This window comes from Sprattus sprattus (genome assembly GCF_963457725.1).
Source record: "Sprattus sprattus genome assembly, chromosome: 21".
NCBI classification, from domain to species: domain Eukaryota; kingdom Metazoa; phylum Chordata; class Actinopteri; order Clupeiformes; family Clupeidae; genus Sprattus; species Sprattus sprattus.
Genome location: NC_137919.1, coordinates 6,844,987 through 6,872,486, shown reverse-complemented (window position 1 = coordinate 6,872,486; position 27,500 = coordinate 6,844,987). Strand labels below are relative to the sequence as shown.

The following is a 27,500-nucleotide window of genomic DNA, read 5'->3' as shown; positions in this document are numbered from 1 at the left end:
CAAATTGTTGCATAAAGTTGCTTAAAGAGTGTGAATGAATGTGGATTTTTTTTTATTCATTATTCATTAGGGTAAATTAAAAAACACACACTAATGTCCTTATAATATCATACTAATGACATTTGGAATGTGATCAAGAGGATTACACTGTCAACGTCTTAGATGACTGACAGCTTGACTTACCTGGTTGCTATAGAGGAGATGGGCAGAGTTGTGTGACGAACTTACAAATCAAAAGAAATGGTGACACTACGTTTAAAGAGAACACTTTGGTGCCACGTTAGTTCTGCACATACTGTCTAAGAGTGAGGGTTTTCTGTCCAGAACCCTTCGCCTCAAAACTGTGATGTTTACAATAAATAAGGCCTCAGGCTTCGAACAGCCCTGGTTCCCACGGCGACTCTGCAGAACTAGCAGGTCTGAGTCTGTTGCTGTAGAGCACAACACCATGTGGGCAGGCCAAACACGCCACCACATTATCTTCGTAAATCTACACACACGTCTTAACTAATACAAATCCTTAAAGGTGTATCAGTCACACACACATAATAAAATATGGCAGGGCTCATAGGCGCTGATATATCATGAATATGGAAAATAAAACATTTTCAATACAGTGGATTCATGCAGAGGACTCTGACTAGGAATGAGGAAAGCTTGTGTGGTGACTCCAGTATGGAGGTATAGATGACTGCTGTTGAGGATATTACACGGGAAGGGCTCATATGAACGTCCTGAATCCTGAGCTACAGCACAAGGAGGGATTTTGGAAACTAAACATCACACCGCGCTCAGTGAGTATGTTGATGACAAATAAACAACCAAAAACACACTCACACATAGACACGTATATTGTTATTCTTGTACAACAATGGCAGTTTAATCATACAAAAGATACAGGCATTGACAGGGATTGATAGCATCATCGTTATAATACAAATATTTATTTATGTAAACATTTGATGAAGATTATGATCATCTTGGCATCTTGGGTCAAGTTCAGACAACAGATTCAAAGTGTATTACTAGATGGAGTCACGTGTCAGAGGCCACACCTCCCACAAGTCAGACAAAGTCAACGAAAAATAAAACCAGCACACCTCCAGTTGGATTCTCTGGATTAACATAGTTAACCTCTAGTAGAGTACAGTGTTTTACATTATATCATTTTCACACCACACTCCACATTCCGTTATTCATTTTTTTTATAATGATGTTTAATTGGTAAGAAGGTAACCGAAAATTTTAAAGTGTACCAGGAATTACAATAATCACAAATCATTTAAGGAGGCATCCAGTTTTACAAACAAAACCCATCATTTTCAGGTATCTTCTAATAATTCATGTTTCCCCTATCATACACAATCACATCCACATTCTGTTATTATTGTGCTAATTACTTCCGCTGAACAAATGTCGACACCAGAAACCTAAGTTGCCGCCCCTTACACCAGTAAGATGCAATGAGTAATACGTAATTTAGTGAATAAGAATAATTATAATGTCTTATAGAGGGCAGTAAAAAAGAGCCTCCAGGACTCTTGTGTTGGAATGGAGAGATTTGAAGCCGGCCATTATGAATCAACATGACAACCCTCTTAAGGGTTCATGGATTCAGAAAGGCACTGCTGCAAGCTTACAGAAACGATGAGGGTTGCTTGTCAACAAACTTATCTCTATTAAAACAGACAGACAAAGACAAACAGACAAATAGACAGACAGACAGATACAAAAAAACAGAAAGAGAGGCACACAGCATTATTATTATTATGAGCTCCAAATTTAAGGGCACAAAAAAATATAAATACACATATCATTTAAAATTCAATCAATACTTCAGAATCAGAAGTGAAATAAACTGATCTTACGGTCAAATTGTTTCTTGCAAAGACACTTCATGACATCGCTTAGCTGGTCTTTGGCAACAAATCTCTTTGGGCAGGAAATCCTCCCGGAGGGAGTAACTGGGACAACACACACAAAACAGGTAAAAGATGTCTGCAGCACGGCCATATGTCTTACTGTATGAGAATCATTGGATTCGATAAACCAACTATTGGCTTGTTTGGACTATTGTATTGAATCTGAAATCATTTGTGTGCTGTTATGTGAGTATTTCAGATACTTTGTTTGAATTAAAAGTGTTATTATTTTTATATTTAAGTTACACAAATACATCATTTTAATGTGGAGGACAAAAAATGCGACCACAATTTTGACCACACTCACTTTTGCACTTGCAGACCCTGGATACTTCCTTATTCTGGCCATGGTAGGGAAGACCTAGGAGGGAAACCCATACATGACTGAGATGCCACAAGAATTCATTGTATACAGTAGTTATGTGTGAATCTCTCCCTGAATTCACGAGATCCAGTAGCTATGTGTGAATCTCTCCCTGAATCCATGATATACAGTAGGTATGTGTGAATCTCTCCCTGAATCCATGAGATACAGCAGGTACAGTACCAGTCAAAAGGTTGAACACACCTTTCATTTTATGGAGAAGTGTTTTCTTTACTTTTATTATTTTCTACATTGTAGATTAATACCGAAGACATTTAAACTACGAAAGAACACATATGGAATGATGTACTTAACAAAAAAAGTGTTATCTACCATGTAGAAAATAATAAAAGTATAGAAAAAACTTAAAAAATTAGAAGGTGTGTCCAAACTTTTGACTGGTACTGTATGTTTAATACAGGGAACATCAAGGCCTAATAGTAGGTCAGGGTGGTGATGTGCTTGTTACCAATTACGAATCGAAGTATAATCATGATAGCCATTTTCCAGTGAGTGCTTACAAGCCACCAACAAACCGAGAAACAAATCATATATAAGACACCGTCAAGGGATCATAGAGCACATGCAGAAGGTTTGAGAAATGAATATAAAAGAAATCAAAAAGGAAATACCTGAGCAGTCGCTGAAGATGTTGGTCAGGATTACCAGCAAGAGGAGGACCGTTATCCCAGGTAGCTTTGACATGACGATGGCTTCAGTGTTGTCGACTTCTCTTTGATCTCAGTGTGTCCTCACACCTGGTACATGTCTTAAATGTCGGCTGCACACCTGCCTTCACATTATAACGTCTTGGTCATGTCACGCTGAACCAGACGTCAGTTATAACATACACACACACACACACACACACACACACAGACACACACACACACACAGAGACACTATCTCTCTCTCTTACACAAACACTCTCTTTCGGTCTCTCTCTCACACACACACACACACACATACAAAATGCATCCCTGATAGTTATCCGTGCAGATAGATCTGTTGGAGGTGGAATAGGTCCCAACGTGCTCTCTGCTAACCGTGAGAAATGGCATGAGAGATGACTGATAACCCAGGATAACGTATCACGACTGGGAGTGCTCAGAGCACTAAACACAAACAAAGGTGATTACAGATTAATATCGTCGTTTTATTAAAACCGGATGATATCCTTTCAAGAAAATGTTCACCTTCTCAACAACAAAAACATTTTACATTCTGCACCTAGATTGTTATATAAATTATATGAATTCATAATTTATACACACATAAAGTTAGGTAAATGTTAGGGGATGTTGAGCAACTAAACCTTCCTTCCAGTTACTCTGGTATCACTCTTGTATCACTACAGGCAGAGTGACAGAGTGAGAGACAAATGTCATAGTTTGTACGATGCAGTACTACTATATCCCAGACCATAACCTTTGAACCTGCACTGAGCCCACTGTGACAAATGTCATAGTTTGTACGATGCAGTACTACTATATCCCAGACCATAACCTTTGAACCTGCACTGAGCCCACTGTGACAAACAGAAACTGATTCTGGCCAAAGACCTTATAGGTAAGTCTCACCCCCAGACAAACAAGGTTAGGATCATTCGTCTAAAAGAATGGAGAGAGGTCTGTATCTCCAGATAGGATGATTGAACAGACATTGAAAGTACATAATGTGAATCCTTGCTTAAAGAGGACCTATTATGATTTCCCCCTGGTATGGCTGGGCTGTGCTGTCACACAATGTAGGGTACATATAATCTTAGGATTCCAGTTTTTTTTTTAAATAATATACTAGCATTGCAACTTTACAGCACAGACATTAATGTTACAATACTTCCAAATGTCACTGATGGTTTCAGAGTGATTCCTCGGTCACTGAGATCAAATGAGTCCACAGTAACACTAATGCGCCCAAAAGTTTTTTCATATAAGACAATTACACTGGAGCTTGCGAGGGCCTGAGGCAGACACCCCACGTTTTTGGATGTGGGCTAACTGGAGTTGGTGGTAAAGTCGGGAAAAAACGGTGCAGGAGATGGTTGCTTTCTTTCGGAAAAATATATAATTATTTATTTTACTGCGCAATCTCTTCCATTGACCCCAAAACATGTATACAAAACAAACAAACATAAATCCAAAATGTACTCAAAGTACTCACAAAAACTAGGCAAACAGTATTCACTTAACCTCTCAGCAGGTAAGTTCTCATTCTCCCACACCCACCCTCAAGGAATGAGGCACCCTTTAAATGAGCCTGCACCTTTAAATGAGCCTGCACCTTTAAATGAGCCTGCACCTTTAAATGAGTCTGCATCTTTAAATGAGCCTGCACCTTTAAATGAGCCTGTACCTTTAAATGAGCCTGTACCTTTAAATGAGCCTGCCACTTGGGCTAAATTGGTCCAATCACTGACGTGGGGGTAGCCACATTAGTCCGATATATGGTGAGATTACAGTTTTTTACAATTGCTAAAACACATTCTTGAAACAGTCACTCATTTTCTCTAAACTCTAAACACAAAACCTCATCTTCAAGCACTATTTACAAAACCCCTGAATTCTCTTGCAAAATGAAACTTTCGCCTCAAAACAGTTTTACCTGTGCTCAAAATCAAACACTGCTGTCAAATCATGAACAAAGTGTTCAAAATTGTATACACTTTCAAGCAGTCAGTAAACAATACACCAAAAAATAGAAAACACACTGTTCAAAACATATAGTTCTCAGGGAGAAGTACATTTTTTTTTTACCTCAAAACAAATTTCATATTTATCTATCATTGACTTTTGATGAATGAAAACATGTTCTCTCATAGTAGCTATACAAATGTATCAGAAATTACTTCTTTGCTTTGCTCTAATTTGTGTTGGTTCTTTCTCCTTCTTGTACCCCTATAGTACTGTACCCTGCATCTCACTACTCACAACTCACTCTTGTTCTTTGTTGATATGAACCTGCAACCAGTCAAAATCTATTGAGCAATCAGGACTGTTACTGTACCAAATAGAAAGCACAATGTTCAGGGCCATACAACATGTTTACGTATTGTCCTTATACAGCCTACAATGCACTGTAGGCCTACTACAATATACACTACCACAGTAAAAGGGACAAAAATCAAAGGAGTCAATGTGGTGTTTACTTGTCCTCCTCCCCTCACATTGTTTCTTCTATTCATTCTCAGACTTTCTCCTTCCCACCTTCAACAACCTGTTTGCTCCCTAAACTGGCTCATATTGGTTGTGTCACATCATTTGATACAAGTTAAATCAATTTTGAGTGGTTGTGTTCAATCAATGACGTTTGTTCTCTATTTGTATTTGATTGTTGCAACTTGTGTTTACCAGTATGGATGACATGTGAATTAGAGTGCAGAATGTGTTTTAAGACTGAGAATGTGTTTAGAGTTTTGCTGAAAAGTCTTAGTGAGACCCGAAAAATTGTGTCTTACCATGAGAAATAGTTTAAGGTATTGACAACAGACTGCACAATTAGCTTCATGAGTTCAGGCAACTGAGAACTTTGTTCAGCCAGTGGGTTTTAGTGTTTTAGCAATTGTAAAAAACTGTAATATATACATTCGGCCACCACCAAGTTAACCAATCCACCCAAACCATTTGATACACTTGTGACAAACATTACGCACACAACACATATTGTTAACATACATACCTAACACACTTCACATCAATCACCCCTCATGCCTACACTTGATTAAGAAGGCAGTAATGACTGGTGGCTAGTGAAATGCCTAACTAGGCGTGTGTGTGTGTGTGTGTGTGTGTGTGTGTGTGTTTGTGAGAGTCCAATGCCCCTTTCCCACTCTTGCGGGGCAATGTGCGTCAAAACTCCACTGCAAGGCGGTGAAGGGGGAATTCCCAGAGCCTCAGACCTGTTTCCGATTCATCTTTATAACACATATTAACTGCATTATTTACTGACAAACATCACCGGAAAACAAAGGATTGAGTTTCCACACAATTGTTTTTATTTTGTTTTGACACAACAAATGTAAAAAACCTCTCTGTTAAAATATTTGCGGCCAATTTGTAATTGCCCACCAGAAGCCTATAGAAGACCTGAAGTCTTAAGAATTTGGATGTTTGCCAAAAGTTATTGAAAAGGGAAATTCTAGTGTAACATAAAAAGAACGAAAATAGCAAAAAAAAAAAAAAAAAACACAAGAAGTAAGAAAAACATAAACTCAACAGCGTGGTGCTACAGTGGTTTGGAAAGGCCACAGTGCTTCTGGAGAGTTCTCCTCAGGTTGTCAGTCATTTCAGAATCTGAGGACAGAAACAGACCAGCAGTTGAGATGCTTAGAATAATAACATTTTGTCATTACAAGCTCAATGCCCAGGTAATACAAAACACTCTCACTTTTGGCCATCCATCCATCCGTCCATCCATCCATCCATACATACACACATCCAACCATCCATCCATCCATCCATCCATCCGTCCATCCATCCATCCATACATACACACATCCAACCATCCATCCATCCATCCATCCATCCATACATACACACATCCAACCATCCATCCATCCATCCATCCATACATACATACAAACATACATACACACGTACATACACACATACATACACACATCAACACACACATGTAACCATCCATCCATCCATCCATCCATCCATCCACCCATCCATCCATCCATCCATCCATCCATCCATCCATCCATCCATCCGTCCGTCCATCCATCCAACCATCCATCCAACCATCCATCCATCCATCCATCCATCCATCCATCCATCCATCCATACATACACACATCCACACACACACATACAACCATCCGACAGCACCATAACAAGGAGAAAGACAACACAACTGAACCTGAACCTGGACATGGCACTGTTGCATAGGTATCGCTCCCCCCCTCTCTCTTTCTGTCTCTCCACCTCTCTCTCCCCACCTCTCTCTCCCCCCCTCTCTCTCTCTCGCTGTCTTGCTCTCTCACTCTCTCTCTCCCTCACGCTCTCACTCTTTCTGCTTCTTTATCTTGCTCTCTCTCTCTTGCTCCCTCGCACTCTCTCTCTCTCCCACTCTCTCTCTCTCTCTCTCTCTCTCTCGCTCTCGCTCCTGCAGTTCTGTTCTTTTCATTTTTACTGGTATCCATACTTAGTACAGCACTAAAGAACACAGTGATGCAAAAAAGCAGGGAGACAATTAAAATGTAACTAAATGATAAATGATTAATTGTCAGCACAAACATGGTGCCTGAACCTGTGGACTTACGATGGAATGTTTTCCTGCAGAGGCATTTGATAATGGTGCCAAATTTGGCAGCAGTCCCCTTTCGACATGACAGACTTCCATTCGGACGCACTGTAAAATATTTATAAATGATTAACCCTAACCTGATTAACTTCCTCACCTCTCACAAGTAATGTTTGCAACCAATAACACTTCAGGCATATCTTTTCATTTTAAGATAGAATTTAACTTAAATTCATCATCATTATCAAAGTCATTCATCAGTCTTAATTCATTCAGTTCATAATTTCATGCACACCATTATCACCATCTTCATCATACTGATACATGATATACAAAATACATATATCTATACTGTATATTATTGGACATTTGCAAACCAATTAGAAAAGAGTATACACCCCATCACTGGGGTTTGATATAAATATACTGTACAAAAATCTAAACACAGCATGGGGCAATTTCAGTTACAGGTCATACAAGGAGATCACTCATGCTTTTGGCAGTAAACTATAAATGCTGCATGTCTATGGCTAGAGAATAGAGTCTGTGCACAGAACATGATAGAAGCACGCTTCCTGTGAGCAGGGACGAATGAGGGGATCTTTCGTATCAATTTGATTGATGATATATGGATGATACATGGAAATAACAAAAGTCGATATTTCGCATTCCTTTTTTGTTAATTGTTAAGTCGGTGAACTTCTAGACTGCTTATATGAATTCTGCCAGGTCTACTCACATTTGCACTTGCAGGCTTTCAATCCCTTCTTCCTCTTTGACGGTTTAGCTGGAGAAAAAAAGAGCAAGAAAAATAAGCAAAAATGTACTTTATATATCACTTCAAAATAATGTGTCAATCATCCATGGCCATTCACTGTAAATATATCTAAGGTCAAAAAATTAAACATCACCAAATGGCAAAATGAACGAAAACAGTCGTCCAATACTTCTCACATTTAGTTCACTGATTGCAGCTGGCATATCTGTTTCTCAAGACGTCTGTGTCAATCTATGTACATACCTTCACTGTCCTCCAAAATGGTGGCCAACAGCACCATAACAAGGAGAAAGACAACACAACTGAACCTGGACATGGTGCTCGGTCAGAGGTACTGCTGCCTTTCTTTTATTCCCAGCTCTCTCCCTCTCTCTCTCTCTCTCTCTCTCTCTCTCTCTCCCTCTTCCTCTCTCCCCCCTCTCTCTTTCTCTCACTATCTCTCTGACTCTCTCTCTCTCTCTCTCACTCTCTGACTCTCACTCTCTGACTCTCTCTCTCTCTCTCTCTCTCATACAATTTCAAATGTTCAAACCCACACCACACCTCCTGGCCACTTGATCTGAGCCCTCAGAGCATACTGTAGTTAGTGATTAGTAATACTATCAGTGCTTAATACTGAGAATGGGCCGTGACAAGTTTGCTGTTTGAAGACAATTATCAGAAATGAAGGCCCAGGAATGCATTTTGTCCAAAGAGAGAAAGGAGAAAACATGAAACAAAATGATCAGGAGCAATGAAAAGGTTAAAATAGGCTGATTGAATAAAATTACTGGTATGTAACATTCCTGAATATGGTATATCCAAAGATCTTGTATCACACTACCCTGCCTTCTGGTTTCGTAAAGCTCAACTATCCAAACGAAGAATGAAAGTGGAAGACGTTGATTAAACGGTAGAATGCAGTATAAGACTTACAGAGTTAGTGCTTAGATATGGTAAGATGTGGAAGGATTTGACATGTGGAAGACAAACTTCATAATAGTGCACCAGTACGGATTTCCAGAAACCATGACAACACAGATAAAAGCCAGGGCATATTAAGGTGACATGGTAACACAACACTACAACCCAAACAATGGTGTTTAGGGACTGGGAGTCTAATCGGAGGGTGTAAAAAGAGAGCTGGAGGGGCTGACAGGTGAACAGTTCAGTGCAGGGTAACAAAGAAGGGATGGATCACAGATATCAGGAGGAGGGGATCAGGTTTGGCACCCAAACAACAAGAGAACTAAACAAAATCCAAGCGAAAGCAGCCAAACTGGCATGACTGGTGCCAAAACGCAATATGATGTTCTGGCACCTCTCTCTTCAAAGGGCAGGTTATGGGCCAGCTTTATCTAGAGTTGCTGTTCTGAACAGGAGAAGAACAACAACAAAAATAAACCCATTAGGTGTACTGAGAAGGTAAGAATACCCGGACACCTGCAGGAAATGATATGCCTGGAGCTGACACTGACAAAAGAAGATGGCAAATGATCTGTGAGAAATGTTTGACAAACAAGGAAAGAAGGAGGGAGAACTGTAGCTCACTGCTGGGAAGGAAGGCTACCGCAAGGATACAGGAAACAGAGCAGAGAGAGATCCATACACATTAATCCATCTGGGGACTGCATGACTGCATGCATAAGTATTCCATGCTTGTAGTCTCTGATGTAGGCTTACTATGGTAATGGTGTTGGGAGCAGTCTCTGATGTAGGCCTACTATGGTTTTGGTATTTGGAGCAGTCCACATCCTTACAGTAAGCAAGGTTCCACCAGAAGGCAGGGATATGAAAACAAAGCTGGGTTGTGTTTTAGTTTAGCATTTCTTCCTGACTTCTCAATCGCAATGATGGGTTTATATGCATTACACATATTTTGGGCAAAAACCAAAAAACATGTAAGGATGTGCAAGTCACTGACGTGGATCGTTTTGTAGACTCAGTCAAGTTCATGATTCAAGGGAGCCAGTTTAACCAAATTAATGAATAGAAGATGAGCGATGTTTCCCGTAAGAGCAGGGGGATCTGACTGACCTCTTGACTTTAAGTAACTAAGTGGGTCTTGCTGACCGTATCTGGACTTCCACAGTGTGTTAAATATTAAAAGCACTTGGGATATTCCAAGTGCCATTACTGTAATCTAAACTCTTTTGGATACGCCCGTCATTATCATATGCTACTTCAGCAAACCTCTTTAGACGCCAAGATAATCTAAATATAGGCCTACTTATTTATGACTCAGGGTTGGACACGACACTGAAAGCGGTTTGTGATGTGAGTCTAGAGCGCCCCCATACGGCAGCAGTATGCCAACTACATACAGGGGAAACTTCAGTTTACAGTTTAAGCATTCTTCACCATTATTCTACGGTAGGTTAATTCAATTGTTATATTTCACCAACCATCATCTGTGTATGCAAAATACACACATTTGTATATAAATATGTAATAACATATGAACTTGACTGGTCGTTCTGCATTTGGAATTATAAAAAAACGGTTAAGGTGAAAACAGGTCTTCTGCAGAAGAGAGAAAAACATTCTTTGTCGTGCCTTATCAATTTGCCATTTTGTACGCAGCTGATGGGTAGGCGCTGAGGTGCTATATCAACTGACGTAATGCCCTGTCAAGTTAATCATTTATGCATTTATGGCGTATATAACAGTCCCTCCTCTGCGATGACGCAGTTCCAAGGAAATCCCCGGAGTTGACAAGTGCGTTTGCCGTGCGCAAGAAAACACTTCCGACAAAGCGAGGCTTCATTATCAACACAAACATAAAGATAGCCTTACAGCGTAAGTTTTGATCGATTAGGTTTACCTCGACGACTCACTGGACCTTTAACTCCCAGGTAAAAACAAGAAAAAAGTATTTTTTTTACAAACCACAAGGCTTGACGTGCAGGTGTAAACACTGTACTATAAACTACTACTACTAAGCTCGCAGAAGAAACACATCTCATAGGAGCGGCATATTAGCCGAAAACATCGTTGACAGATCATGCGGAGGCAACAAATTAAATTGTAAATGAGTACATTTGATGATGTAGGTGGCCTAAGATGAAAAAGGCCTAGCACGACTGATATGTTATTCAAACTTTAAATGTGAATGTATCCGAGCTAGTTAGCCTAGCTTAGGCATGTGTTTACCTCTAGATCTTATAAATGTGTTGTCATTGTTCGTTCGACTACTTCTGTGGTACAATGGTTTTTCTAACGGACTGTCTCTCTCTCGCTTCTGTTTTATTTATAGGATATCAGCTCGGTTTACTTCATTGCCGTGAGTAGGCATCAACTCAACGTAACGTCGAGTTAAAGTAACTCCATTTGCGGAAGTGAAGCTCCGAAGACTCCAAAACGGCGACTCGCGGAGTGAAGACATCTTACGAAACGGATAGGCCTATAGAAAACACGCACCTTGCAGGGGAAATGTACGGGATTCCGGGGATGCCCGATCTTATGCCGCCGATAGGCGCTCTACAGCCCAGTACCATGGTCCTGTCCAACCACCTGAATGGCCGTGCAGAACAGAATGCACCCTACCGCCATCCGCCTCAACAGAGAAATGCAAAGCGGGCGCCCAAACTGGGGCAGATCGGACGTTCAAAGAGAGGTAGGATATATGCTATACGCATTGGAATTTCAAAAGAGAGAAGTGAGTTTGTTTATGAAGTAATTTCAGCACCCACAGTTATACGGTCATATATGTACAGGGCATAATTCTGTCTGCATTAGGCCTATATTTAGATACCTAAGACTAATCCTGATATTCCTTGCAGTTGACCTGGGGGATGAAGATTTGGACATCATAATGAACAACAACAACAATAACAACAGACGGTTCCCAATTTACATGGAGGTGTCACCTGTTGCCTAAACGTGAATGACTGTGCCAAATCTTCCAAGAAGCCTTTATCTTGTTAAAAAGGAGCCAAGCCTTGATCCATGGTCGTCATCGTTCATCTCACTCACATACTCCATGGTAAAATAATCTATAATTGTCATTATCAGGGGATGTAAGGCCATTCGCTGTTACCACTTCACCGGTGTCTTCATGTAATTCACTTCAAATACAACCACTTGGCTGCGGCATGAGATGGAATGGCTTACATCTGATCGGCATTTCAAAAAAGATGGTATGGAGCGTCAGGGCTGGTATCTTTTTTTTTTTCTTTCGCACTTTACAAAATACACATAAGGGTAATTCTCAACAGCACTGTCAGGGTTGCATATAGGCTAGGAGGTGACCATCATCGTGATTCTGTTACTCATTGGACAAGTTGGATATTAATCGTTTAGTTTTCTTAACGTGTAAACTAGTGGCGGAGAGGTTCAGCCTGGCAAAAAAAAAAAAAAGTTATGGAAGATTCTTTCTTTTGTATCAGGTTCATAAAGGTCACTTTATATGGATAATTCTTTCAGTATGATTATGAAGTTTTTTTTTAATTAATCTGTCTCAAAGTAATTGTCTGGTGACATGATTTGTGTTGGTAGTGTATGTATGATGCATTTTGACCTTTTTCATGAATCTTTGAAATATTTTTGCATGGAATAATTAACATTGTTTTGTAAAGTGCAATTTTTGGAAATAAACTATGCATGACTGTTGACAAATGCATCCTTTTAAAAGTACAAACCCATCTGTGACCTTTTATTAAGGAATGTTTCATTGGTGGATGTGGGTCACCAACCATCTAACCAAAACATGAGAGACAGAAAAAGACAAAAAAAAACAAACAAACATGAAATTTTATGTCCAATGGAATAAATGTACATATAAAAAAAAAAGTGTACAAACGGTTTTGTTTTTAATCTAGGCTTGACATAGAAGAATAAAACGGTCCTGGGAAATTGATGTGTTAAAAACATAAAATGATACATTCAGTAAAACAATAAAGCCATGGGTGTGACCCCAACGGAAGGCCAAAAGCTGTCAGTTCAACAGGCGGTCAGCAACTGAAATGATCCGACCAAAGAAAGCAACAGCAACTCCTGAACTAGAAATAAATTGCCATCTTGCCCCCGCTCACAAAGGAATGACTCATAAGAACAAAGCTCTCATGCTGCACTGGAACCATGAGGTTCCTCATCTGTAGATTAAGCCATGGACCTCGGAGTCTGGATTTCCTGCTCTGTAACAACATTCCTACTCTGGTATATCCATAGCCATCCAAAACCACCTTCTTCCATTTCTCCACAGAATATACAATATATATATTTTTTAGAAATATCAGCACCTATAAAAATCTATCACCTTGCTAACCTTGTAAAACTATTTCTTTCCTTCTAGAGAGGACCTACTTAGATGTGTGCTTGTGTGACAATTTTGCTCTGCACACCACCTTTCACACATAAGCCTCAGTACACAACTACCTAACCGAGGGGGTCAGAGGGTCAAACTCACTTTCTCGGAAAGGTTTAAAAGTTCATAGAACCGGAAGCTAAAGTTAACTGACCTAGCGTCTTAGGTAGACCATTAGTCGACTGGTTGCTAAGCATAAAGTATGCGTTGCCATGTCCTGGGTTTTTAAAACTTTAAAATAATAATTGAGATGCATAGTTGATTCACCTGCTGGAGTACACACAGCAGCACCTGAATGACCAGTCCGTTGCTGACTCTATGAGTGTTGATAGGCCTAGTTGTCGTTTCAAGGCCAACGTCACTAAATGCAAATATGACACAACAGAATGCAAAACAGCTGGAAAAGTGGTGAGGTCAGTGGAAAATCCCACACCTCATTAGTGTTTAAGCCAACATAGAAACAGGGAAATGCAAAGAAGTCTGTTAAGATATCACAGGGGCGGTGGGATCTGCAATGGACATGCAGAACACTTTGGGGAAATTCGCTGTCCATCTAACTAACTATTAAAACTGTATATGTTCTCTGAGGAACAACAGTAGTTTCTGTGAAGGCCCTGGACTTTGGGGTGAGAACATGAGCTGGATTCTGAGTTCTACCCAATGAAGAAGAGAAGGTAAACAGCCAATTAGGATAATTATGTCATGTGTTTGTTCGGACCAAGGCAACATGATAACAGGGCGGGGGACTCACTGACAGGTACATTACAGGAACAGGATAGTAAAATCCTCCTTTGAGACCCAGCATTTGAGTGTGACAAATGCTGAGGTACGTAGCAATGAAATAAGTTACACTGAGTTAACTAAAAATGTTTTTGTTCAGAGGTCACAAAAAGTTATATTTATTCTCAGTCCCTTTGTCGCACTGACCTGAGAGAGTGCAGCTAAAACACTGACCACTACATTAAGACATAAAAACTTAAACTCAAAACATTGCTCTTCATAATACTTGCTTTTCTCCACATGGTCATACTCTTGAGAAAGGCATATTAGCGGTGTAGCACGGAGACTCTTTACCCTTGAGAATCCTCTAGTATGAGGGCAAAGTTTGTTCCTTGTTCTTGCTCTTATTACCACAAATTTCTTTAAAACAAGCTGAAGTAAAAAAAAACGACCTAACAGTCTCAGTCCGTTGAGACAGATGAGGACAGGGAGACCTGCATCCTCCCTTGCTGTTCTTCTTTCTGTCCACTGGGGGGCACTCAGCTCAAACATACTCCTTGGCGCTGCTGCCGGTTCTTGAGACATTCTTGGGAGGGTATTTGGTCATCTGTTTGGCACCAGGACACGAAGCAGCCAACATGGCCCCCCCAAGCACATCAAGGAAGGAGCCCCCCCACGCGATGAAAATAGCGGCCCCGAATTCGAACCTGCGGGAGAGACATTGAACAGAGTCAAGCCCTGTGACTGGAGAGTGTTTTAGTGTTGCTTTTGTCAGTGTGGTCCAGTGCGGTTTATGAGTGTCTTGAGTGTTCTGAGGCGTGTGGAATTTGCATTCAGGCAATCTGGCAGGGCACCTACTTGGTGTTGACTGGGGTGTAGGGGTTGTAGAAGGCACGGATGACGTTGTGGGCAAACCACGAACAAGCCACGATTGCACAGAGCGCTGGGGGGAAACAGACACACACACACACACACACACACACACACACACACAGATCAGACAGAGATGTTAGAGATGTTGGAGACAATAAAAGACTGAGAGTGAGATTTATGTTTGTGCGATGAGACGATTGAAGACAAAGACATTCAGTTTTACTGCTTCTCCCTTTGATAGACTTAAATGACATGATAGTCATGAAGAGGGAACACACAGAGCAGACCTCTGGGTGACCTCTGGGCGACCTTTAGTTTAAAGACCCTCAGGCGATGTGGTGGCAGGATCTGACAGTGTGGCTGTAGGAAAAGCCCTTAAACTCCCACCCACACATCTACAGAAGTGTACAATGCTCTTTGAGGCAGATGAATGCCAGGCTGTAGATCAGGGACGTGCACAGGGGTGGGCTAAGGTTGCTTGGGCAACTGCCCGTTTGCCTTCCTTGACTGAAGTTGCCCCTCCGAAGGAAATATATATATTTGCGATCAGGGGACGGGGACGTGGCAGCAACGGTTAGTGAGAGTTTAAAATGATATTGGCAAAATTTGCGATCAGGGGACGTAGGCGTGGCAGCGGCGGTGACAAAAATGAATGTGTTGCCCCTTTTTTCCAGGGCAGAGCAACTGCCCTTCAAAATTCCTGTGGACATCCCTGCTGTAGATCACTGGGAAGCAGCCTGGCCAGCCCTGCCAACCTCACTAAAGCTGCCAGTATTGTGTTGTGACCATGAACAAGTGTCACTTAGACTCAAAATAAAGGGTTTTACCCCCCCCCCCCCCACCACCACCACCAAAAAATACCCATCTACGGCACACTAATGCTCTGTGACTGTGATTGAAGCTGGACAGAAACTTCAAAGGTTTTCTGCAACATGTACAACACCACACACTCAAAGGCCTCAGAGTTCAAACACAACTGCTGATTGCCATGAGTCCTCCATGAGTTTCACCCACATTCTCTGCGTACATGCCCATTCTGTGGGTGCAAAGGGGCAGAAACACTAGCACCCTCGTGCACATGTGACAGATGCATAGGTTGAGTGAAGTCATGCAAAAAACATGACTATATAGGGAAGAGTAGGAAGTCAGTCTATATTTTTGTTTTTCCTACATGGACTCACACAGAAACACACAAAAATATGCCCCCTCTCTCTCTCTCTCTCTCTCTCTCTCGCTCTCTCTCTCTCTCTTTCACACACACACACACACACACACACACACAGACACACACTCTAACACTCTCACATACTTACCCCCTACGAGCAGTATAATGCCTCCAGTGACAGCGGTCCGAGACTTGCGCGCTCTATCGTCTGCTCCACAGGTGGTGCACTTCATGCCGATGCTGGCCACACCCAGTCCTGCGATGGACACGATGATGCCCACGATCATCAGGGCACGCGTGGCCTGGAGGGCATCTGAGAGAGGGAGAGAGATGGGGGGGGGGGGGGAGAGACAGGGAAGGAGAGAGAGAAGGGAGAGAGAGAAAGATACGAATGGAGAGAGAGAAAGAGAGAGGGAAGGAGAGAGAGAGAGGGGGGCAGAGGGAGAGAGAGAGAGAGAGGGAAGGAGAGACAGGGAAGGAGAGAGAGAAGGGAGAGAGAGAAAGATACGAAGGGAGAGAGAGAAAGAGAGAGGGAAGGAGAGAGAGAGAGGGGGGCAGAGGGAGAGAGAGAGAGAGAGGGAAGGAGAGACAGGGAAGGAGAGAGAGGAGGGAGAGAGAGAAAGATACGAAGGGAGAGAGAGAAAGAGAGAGGGAAGGAGAGAGAGAGGGGGGCAGAGGGAGAGAGAGAGAGAGGGAAGGAGAGAAAGAAAAGGGTGAGAGTAAAATAAGGAAAGACAGAGGGATTAGATATAAAAAGGCAGAGATGTAGAAGGAAAGAAAATCAGACACAAAAAGAAAAAGAAGATTATTACCAATTTGAACTTTCTATTGTGTTTCTCTGACAATCTACGGCATCACCCATCTGTTGTGGTAGGATTCCGTGCCGAGGAATCTAAACAATGTCAAACATCTGATAAACGGTTCTAAGAAAAACCAGCGGGAGCACTATAAATTAGGCCCAATTAATGAGGCTCGCAGTGAAGCGCTCTCAATGCCCCCAGAAAGAGCTTTTGGTGGGATAGTTTGTGTTTGTCTTTCCCAGAAATCCCCCCTTCTCTCCCCAACATGCCCTATCCCATCTGCTCTCCTGTTCCTTTGAGGGTGGAGGAAGAGGGGCGATTAAAGTGTACAGTGGGGTAATCTGTCTTACCCATCGCCCCCACCCCGCTCCACCCATAAACCTAGCAGGGCACCCCTCTATCCACCTAGAACCAGTCAGTGCCAGTATATTTCTGCTTTTGGGGAACTGGCTTGTGTGTGTGCACGCATGCAGATGTGTGTGTGTGTATGTGTGTGTGCTCGTTCATGTCTCTGTGTGTGTGTGTTCACATTTCTGAGTAGGAAACATGAGGGGGTATAAGAATGGGGGAGGGTGGTGGTGGTGGTGGTGGTGGGAATGGGGGGGGGGGTGGGGGGGCGGGTGAGATACTGCTTTGCTCTCCATTGAGAAGTCATTAAAGCGCAATAGAAAGGGGGTATCTAGGCATTTGGGGGTAGCCTCTTTCCCCCCCAAACTCCCCTTCCTCCCCATGCCGCCATAAACAACATTCCACCTGCTGTCAGGTGCGGTTCTAACCAGCCAGAACTGGAAGCAGTCTGGGCTAATGGTTCCTACCAACTGAGCCATGTTCAACCTCTCAGCCAAGGAATGTGAGAAACTGGTGGAGGGAAGTTACCCCCCCCCCCCCCCCCCCCAAATACACGAACACACACACATCACACACACACACACACACACACACACACACACACACACACACACACACACACACACTACCCACCTTGTTGTTGTCCACAGCACCACACATAGGGAGGTGAGCACATTCTCTCACAGAACATTCTAATGATGTTGCCATGGTTTCAGGGAGGCAGTGGCTTCCCATTACTTTGGGTACATAGGCTAGGCTGAAGGATAATGACTTGATGCCTTATCAACCTCAAAGTGGGCCCATTTCAAATGGGCACAATATCAAAGAATCCAAAAGTAGGAGTGTATCATAGTTGTGCCTGTGGATGTACTTTGCAAACTTTGGAATATCACAAGAACAATTGTATTCTTTAAAAAAGTGTACATTATTCTATTTACATGTGTCCACATATAAGCATGGAAATAATCGATCTTTCTTAATGAAATTTAAAGGTGATGAGTTAAACAAACGGGCGAATTGAATTGGTCTGTTTATTCTAGAGTTCGGTCATTTGATCAGACAAGTTTAAGAAAAAAAACAGAATGGCACAAGTCGGTGCGCCACCAACGCTTTGCGCGAAGGCCATCTCCGTGTGAACCAATACAATGAGGTCATTGTGTTCTAAGACAAAGCGAATACTGAGCGGGGGTAATTGATAAACAGACCCGGGGGTGACACCTTCATCAGAGTAGAGGCATTCATCAACATTGACATGCTGTTCTTACCCTCTGCACAATGGAGGAAAATGGACAGTAGGCAATCAGTTCACTGTATTAAATGCATTCAAATCGTGTCATGGATTATAATATGAGCGCAGTAATTATTAACTTACTGTCAAGCTGTAGAATGGAGTCAAACATTTTGCATTGCAGCTGCCCGGTGCTTTGGAAGGCGCACGACATCCAAAGTCCTTCATACATGGCTACCGCCGTAATGATGCTGTCTCCTACATATGCGGACATCTTCCACTGCGGGAGGATGGTGCCGATGATGAGCCCGATGATCCCCACCAGAGAGAGACCAAATCCCAAAAGCTGGATCCCTGCGTTTGCCATGGCTGAGTGCGCACGAAAAGTTACTAAGTTCTGGCTAACTTGGCTGTGCCGTAGTACCGCAGGACCCCCTGTTTTCGCTCTCACCACAGGGTCACTGGTCAACTGGTCTCACTTCTCTTTAGTAGTTGCGATGGTCAATTACCTGAGGAGAGCCTAGAATAGGTGCGCAAAGTCCCGAAACAAACTCTTGCCGTTCTGTGAGGGAGTCAGCGTTGACACAGCGCTAGAGGCAGTTCTCGTGCACTCTCGTGTTGCTTTTCGAATAACACTCCGCAGTAGCGAACTCTCCACGTGAACGCGCATTTTAACCTTCGCCGGGGGTGTGGAGGGAGGTGTTTGCATGATGCTGCGCCGCGCCACCGAGCACGCTGTGTTCCTGAAGGCTTTGCGTCACGTTGCGCCGTGGCTGCATGTTTTCCAGGTTATCACTCAGTGTTCGAACATTTAACACTTTTAGGAGACTGAAGATAATAAGTTTGTCTTGGCTGTTTGTACTTTCCTCAGAGTTTCAACACCGAAAAAAAGCAAAATGACCACAAATTGACAAAAGATGTCATCAGTCAGAGGTCAACTGGCCAGAGTGGATTTTAGATACTGTGACTTCATCGTCAGACCTTTGGTGCCATTGCCTTTAAAGTAACGCTATGCAACAACTTTGACACTTTTTGAGGTATGGTTTTATAGGCAACTAGTTTTGGTACCATCCTCAAGTTCAATTGATAGCATATGGTCATATAAAGGACAGATAAACACCTGTGTCTTCCCCATTAGCCATCACAGATATGCCCTATGTAGTTCTGTGTAACAGGCTGGAACACCCTGCAAAAATGGAAAAACAAACAAACAAAAAAAACTTTTACACTCATGACATTGCCTGCTATACTGTCAAAAGACAACGTTAGTGTGTTGGCAAGCTTCTATCAGTGTCAGCTGGGTTGTTGTTTTGCAAGGTTTTTGCATGCCTTTTAGGTAGTTAGCTTACTAGTTTGGAACATAACTCCGTATTGCTGCTTTAATTGAGTGTGATAATAGCGAGATATACCATATACAGTATATCTGTATTTAATCCTATTCTTGGCAAATCTGTATTTTTTTCATCCTTCCCTTTCAAGATATTTTTCCTGGTATTTCACTGCTTTTTCACCTTCATCTTAAAACTATGCCATTTTACAGATCTTTTTAATTAATTAACAGTAATGACACAAATTAGCATATAGCAAATATTATTTATAAGGGTCAGGGTAGCCTAGACAACTGTATGTATGTATATTTGTGTGTATTTATGTGTGTGTGTGTGTGTGTGTGTGTGTGTGTGTGTGTGTGTGTGTGTGTGTACCTTTATGTATGTATGTATGTATGTATGTATGTGTGTATGTGTGTATGTATGTATGTATGTATGTATGTATGTATGTATGTATGTATGTATGTATGTATGTATGTATGTATGTATGTATGTATGTATGTATGTATGTATGTATGTATGTATGTATGTATGTATGTATGTATGTATGTATGTGTATGTCTGTAAAGCACCTAGAGAAAAATTCAATTGCTCTGGTGCTTCATAAATAATTTTAGCTGTTAGATGTTAAATTCCTCTCACTGTCACATGCAAGTACTCATAGCCAGCACCCTAACCAATATTAAAACTGCCCAAGCACAGATACAAGAATGCACTACTGGCTGGAGACAGCCTTAGCATGCACAGCATGTTGTACCCGGAAAGGCCCTCCTTCACACCACTTGCGCTGTGTGTAGCCCACAAGTGCTAAACACAACAACATGACTGCACAACCATACAACCTGAGCCGCAGGATACAACAACAACAACAACAAAGCTGCCTTTCTGCATCTCACTGGGGTATTCAAGCAGGCACCTTCCTTCATCATTGTTTCATTGAATAAGGCACATGACTCCTCCAGGAGGCATCCCAGAGCCAATCCCCTCCATATTCATCATGGGTTACAATACATGCCACTACCAGAGATATACCTCAAGATAAACCTCGACAGCATTTCACGTATCTGAGTTTTAGCAACCCCAAGCAGTCTGCAAGCGCCTCAAATACAACCACTAGCTCACCTTTTCAGCGCTCTCAAACAACTCCTTTGAAGCTCATTCGAGTGACCATCCTCGAAAACCAATATCCAACAGAAGCGTTGTGGTTGGTTAAGCTACAAAGCCTCTATCTCCACTGGTCTCATGTGTGCTTGCCAACCTTCCGCTATCAGTTCTGAATCCTTCTGTTACTTCCTTTCAAAGGCTTCCTCAATCACATCTTCAAAGGGAGTCGTTAACTCAATCAAGTAAACAATGCGCTCACACTCAGAATACAACACCATGTTTTGTCTCGTAGCGGTCTCAACAATACACTGTGGAGCTTGAAGTTGTCTACAGACATCAGCCAGCAACCTCAAATCCCAATCTTTGCCGCATTTTCCAGTACTGTTTGTACGTCCCTGGTGTCCACTTTTCTGCCCCTCTTGCAAAAAAAAAGAAATGCCACTGTCCTTATCATTAACGGCAAAGTGTTAGCCTCAAATCGTTTATTTGGAGACTACTCATTGAAACTGTGGACTAGAAGCTCATCAACTGTGGATTACTGCACACTGTTATATAGGGCCAGATCTATCCTGTACCTGTTAACACCCCACTCCCTGTGTACATGTTCTCCCTATACTGTATGTATTGTGTGTATTGTATTTATTGTGAATCATGTATGTATGTTTGTGAGTTAAGTGTAAGCTACTGGATGACCCTTAATTTCCCCCGGGATCAATAAAGTATCCATCTATCTATCTATCTATTTATCTATATTTTATCTATCTATCTATCTATCTATCTATCTATCTATCTATCTATCTATCTATCTATCTATCTATCTATCTATCGATTAGAAGCTTGTCAACAAACTGTCTGTTTATACTACGCTAGCAGTGTTTTTAGCCTTTCCCAACCTTCCCAACCTCGTCAGAGCCCAGCTGTCCTCAGGAGGACTTAGGATTGGTTTTGAATATTTTTAAATTCCATTAAAAGCACATTATCAAAATGTTGTTGATATTTGAGCTCATCAGCCAATCAAATAGCACACCTCCCTTCTGTGCTTCTGAAGCAACATGTTGATTGGCTGGAGAAGTGTATGCCTTGGTCTTGGAGACCAGGATTTAGTTTGTTTCACATTTACAAAGCCAGGACTGTGCACAAACACCAGTTTTTTTTTACCGGCGTGCACACAGTGGATCTAGAGGAATGTGAGGAGAATTTCACTAAATTCCAAAAAAAGTGTAATGATCTATGGTCAAAGACCGCACCTTTAAAGCTGTTGTCATTACATTTAGTCCACATTTAGTTCCACATTTCGCATTTGTCCTCAGACGACTATCTAAGCCTTAACGGTTCCCTCCCCTTGAGCCTAGTAACCCACATATGTACAGTGATGTATAGATTGGCCCTGGACAGTGATGTATAGGCTGAACCTCAACGGCTTTGTAGTTTATGTCTTCACGCTTTGAGGCCCGGTCTTAAAGGCTTTTAGTGCAGGAGACATCAAACCCTCATTCAGCAACTGCCTTAGCAACCAGGATTCAAATGACGCTCGGCTAACACATGACAGTGTTTTCCAGATAGACTTCCGTATGTAGAGGGTGGGAAAGGCCCATATATTCTATTCGATAAGTATTTATGTGTTATGATGGTAATGCTAAGGAGAGGTGTGCACCTGGACTTGGTGGGATCTTCCTTCTCCTCGAGGTTCACACCAGTTTTATCATCAACCTCATCATCTTCATCATCTCCATCTTCTTCATTGTCCTGCCCACTGCCATCATCCATAATTATGACAGCTCCCCTTCACCGTGCTCCTCCTAAACATGACTGCCACCATTTTCATCCTCATCACGACTACCATTGTCATCATCAGTACCATCACCATCACCTCCATCTACATTATCATCATCATCACTACCATATTCTTCCTCAACATCACCATCCTCATCACAAACATCATCCCCATCCTAAACATTACCACCACTACCATCATCCTCGTCCCCACAATCATAATAGTCCTCATCCCCACCTACTGTGCATCATAGATGTGTGATGTATATCTACCGCTGGCTGTTGGTCACCATTACCATGGACTCTTAGCATTACATTTACATTTTACATTTCGTCATTAAGCAGACGCTTTTATCCAAAGCGACTTACAAGGATGTATACACATTTTACATTTCGTCATTAAGCAGACGCTTTTATCCAAAGCGACTTACAAGGATGTATACACATTTTACATTTTACACTGAAGGCACCCTGCGCATCAGGAGCAATTAGGGGTTCAATGTCCTGCTCACGGACGCTTTGACAGTGAATCAAACTAGCAACCTTCTGATTACTAAACAACTTCTCTACTTCCTGTACCACCAGGGACTCACCATGCATCTGTCCTGTGTCTGCACTTCATCTAGTGCCCTCAACACTTCCTGCAGCAGTAAGGGAAGAATAATGGGGCAAGGCAGCTTAACAAAGGGCAGCATTATTCTCCCCCGCTAACCCGGCGCCACAGATCCAATGATCTCACACCGAGGAAGGGGCAAACAATATTCATACAACCAGCAGCAATAAGCCTAATCAGAACAGGAACTCCACTTCCAATCGAAAGGCTAAGTCAGCACCGCTGCTTGGTCAGCTAGCTTTAACCAAAGATGAAGGGAGGGCTGTTTTCTTCTGCATGTTAGGCGCATTTGTTCACATCATGCCCCATGATGCCACCCGCTGCCCCCCAACTTCATGCCAACCTCCCCTCTACAACCCCCCCCCCAAGAAACAGCACGGCCACGGCTGGAAGGAGAGGCTTAGGGCGGGAGCGACAAAGCAGCCATTGTCCAAGACTCTCGGCTTTGCTGGAACGCTGGAAGCTCCAGAGACAAGCAAGAAGGTGCGGTGGAGGAGGAAGAGGAGAGGAGAGGAGAGGAGAGGGAGTGAATAAAGAGGGTGAGGGTTCAAAGGCGGAATCTGTGTGTGTGTGTGTGTGTGTGTGTGTGTGTATGTGTGAGGAGAGCTGGTGGGTTGATGGAATATTTCTCTTTCCCAGTTCTCTATGTACACCTCTATATAGACACATAACATGAGCTTGAACTACATGAAAAGAGGCGTATCTGGACTAGCAGACACTTTAGAGTGGTGAAAGTGGTGGACAACAGAGAGGAGAGGAGAGGAGAGGAGAGAAGAGGAAAGGAGAGGAGAGGAGAAGAGAGGAGAGGATATGGGAAGTTAGGAGAAGAGAGGACAGGAGACTGAGAGGACAGGAGAGGATAGGAGAGGAAAAGGGGAAAGGAGAGATGGGAGAGGAGAGGACAGGAGACTGAGAGGACAGGAGAGGATAGGAGAGGAAAAGGGGAAAGGAGAGATGGTAGAGGAGAGGACAGGAGACTGAGAGGACAGGAGAGGATAGGAGAGGAAAAGGGGAAAGGAGAGATGGGAGAGGAGAGGACAGGAGAGGATAGGAGAGGAAAAGGGGAAAGGAGAGGAGAGGAGAGGAGAAGAGAGGAGAGTAAGAGAAGGGAGGAGAGGAGAGGAGAAGGGGAAAGGAGAGATGGGAGAGGAGAGGACAGGAGAGGAGTGAAAAGGAGAGAGGGGAGATGAAGAAATATAACTTGAGAGGAGAAAGGACAGGAGAAAGAAGGAGAAGAGAACAGAGCGAAAGAGAAAGAGGGAGAGGAAAGAAATGGAATAGAGGACAGGATTGCGTGGGGAGGCAGAAGGGTTCTAGGCAAAGCCCCCCAATTTACTGTAAAACCCCCAGTCCCCCACCCAACATACTCTCATGCTTAGCTCTTGCCTACACACACACACACACACACACACACACACACACACACACACACACAGTAGCACACATTTGTTCCAACTTACAAGATTTATCTCGACCTGTTCTTTGCATCTCCCCACACGATGTTCTGAGTCACTACGGTAACACAAAAGGCACCTACATCCCTCCCTCCCCTCCTCTCCCTCCCCCTCCCTTGCCCTCTCCGCCCTGCCACCCCTGCCTACTCCTCACCGCCATCCCCGCCCCCCCCCCCCCCCCCCCAACCCGACCCTTCTGGTTTTCTTTCACCATTCCTCGTTCCCGTAAACACACATTCGTCTTTCAGGGTCTCAATGGGGGGGACGAGGCAAACAGCTAAATCAGCGCCGACCAGCACGGCAGCAGAATGTCCCCCTGTCCACGGGAAGGGAGGCTTTTCTGCGAAGGCTGTCGCCATGGCTTTAGAAGGCGAGCAGACCGAGAGAGGAAAAAAAAGGAAAGGCTGGTGATTAAGGTGTGTGTGTGTGTGTGTGTGTGTGTGTGTGTGTGTGTGTGGAAAAGGCTGGTGATTAAACTTGCTGTAAGCCCCTTTGGAGCCTGCTGAACCGTTAGCAATAAAACATGCCACCGATGGGATTTTCTCTGAAAAAAGAAACATTTCTACTCAGCCATCTCTTTCTCCCTCTCTTCTCTCCCTCTTTCTCCCACCTCACTCTGTCTCTCCCCCCTCTTTCTCCCAGCTCACTCTGTCTCTCTCTCTCTCTCCCTCGCCCCCCCTCTATCTCTTTTGCCCCGCTCTGTCTCTCTCTTTCTTTCTTCTGCTTGCTTGTGCTACTTGTTTGCTCCCGTGCTCCTTGAAGCAGGTTATGTAACTGGTTTGGCTCCTAGTGTAGAGGCAGCGGGACCGACCCGTGAGGGCGGACTGGACTCAAAAGAGGCACGCTGCGTTCAAACTCAAGCACATCTCCTCTTGTTACCCGCTGGTCTCAAAGTCACTTCATCCGAACAGTCTAGTTATTGTAAAACTGCTGCACTCTATCAAGTGTCATTAGCTCCATTCTAATACAAAGCCAAGGCCACCTGTTGGTAAATGCTGCTGGGACAAAGATTGACTCAGCTGCGGCCAGAAAATAATTACGTTCATTTCAAAGCACTCGTAAAACTTGAAAACAAATTGCAAAAGGTGCATTCCGTGAAAAGATGAGGGTGCATCACTGAACGACAGCCACTTTCAAGATCCGCAAAGGCCTTAAACAATACAGAAGTTCTGATCAGTGTCAAGAATTCAGCTATAGCCCCCTTCCTGATTGTCTTGGAGAGAGATCTCATCCATTGTTTCTAAAAACCAGAGAAGGTGGGAGATCACTGGTTTAATTCGCCATACAATGTCTCACAATGACCCCAGTCTTTGCACAAGGGCGACAGAGAACCTTCACCAGGTTGGCCCTTTACGAGAGAGAGAGAGAGATGTGGTTGATGAGAGCTATGGGGCTGTTGCTAGGCAGCACAGAACTTTAGGACACAATAGAACACAGAAAGAGAGAGAGACACACAGAGAGAAGCCTGGTCGTTTTTAAGAAATGTTGCATAATCTGTTGACGAGGAAGGGTGAACCTCAGGGTAATGATGGTGAGCATCTGACATGGGACTGGGAAAAGATCAACACTTGAAGAGGACACAAAAGATTACAATAGACCTACTGAATAACTAATACTGTACTTTAAATTATAATGTATGTACAACTTATACTTACTGTAACCTAGCTAGAATGATACAGATTTGTTCTTGTGCAAATATTTAATAATATTGGCATGAATTGTGATATTAGTACTGTTTTTAATATATTTAAGATAATTTAAAAGGGCACCACTCACTTTCATCAAGAGATGAAATATGATATATAATATTAAACAAAATAAGTATGCATCGGGTTGAACATCATTTAAACAAAGTGGAGTTATATTTCATATTGAATAATAATATTGCTCTGGACACATTTTTACATTAAGGCGAAAGTAAAAAAAGAATATTTTATTTTAGGAATAAACAAATGTATGCTTTTATCTTAAAGTAAAATCAAGTCAAACAAACATTAAAATGCTGCCTTAACACTGTTAAACGCCTTTGTCTTGCATAATAATAACCTGAAACAAGTCATGCTGTTCTATCCTCTACTGGCTAATTAACACTAGTAAATAACACTTTTATAATATCCCACTCTGTGGATTACTACGTTAGTAAACACCAAATGGCTATAATTTGTTCCCTGGCACTGAAAGAAGATATCATGTTATCAAAACATTAAATAACATATTTAGTTTGTTTCAAGTCTTGCTATACATATTTTCTATAAAATTCAATGAAACTGCTACCGATGCTAGCAAAGCTACTGGAAAACAACATCAATGATGACTAATTACTGGGACTATCCAATAAGCCCCTGAGCACGTGTTTGGCAGAACTTAATTTGACCTCCATTAGTAGTTTTTTACAGTCACTATTGCCAAACCTGCCTAATGGCCATGCACACACGCACAAGATCTCAGTTTAAAAAGTGGACTGTTTTGGGAAAAACACCCCGGGAGGAAGATAGACAT

General features: G+C 42.5%; 1 protein-coding gene and 1 long non-coding RNA gene across 2 annotated transcripts; one reads left to right on the top strand and one right to left on the bottom strand.

The window, feature by feature from the left end:
- Positions 1–11,000: 11,000 nt before the first annotated feature.
- On the top strand, positions 11,001–13,101 carry LOC308382153. Its single transcript, XR_013969048.1, has 3 exons — positions 11,001–11,145; positions 11,547–11,906; positions 12,073–13,101. It is a non-coding gene; the product is annotated as an uncharacterized lncRNA (long non-coding RNA).
- Positions 13,102–14,859: 1,758 nt separating this feature from the next.
- On the bottom strand, positions 14,860–19,180 carry cldn7a (claudin 7a; the record flags this gene model as incomplete). Its single annotated transcript, XM_080859892.1, has 4 exons — positions 18,874–19,180; positions 16,502–16,666; positions 15,174–15,258; positions 14,860–15,022 (listed from the first exon to the last, which is right to left on the bottom strand). Exons 1-4 carry the CDS (start codon positions 19,094–19,096, stop codon positions 14,860–14,862), a joined length of 636 nt encoding a protein of 211 aa, XP_080716018.1. The 5' UTR covers positions 19,097–19,180.
- Positions 19,181–27,500: the final 8,320 nt, after the last annotated feature.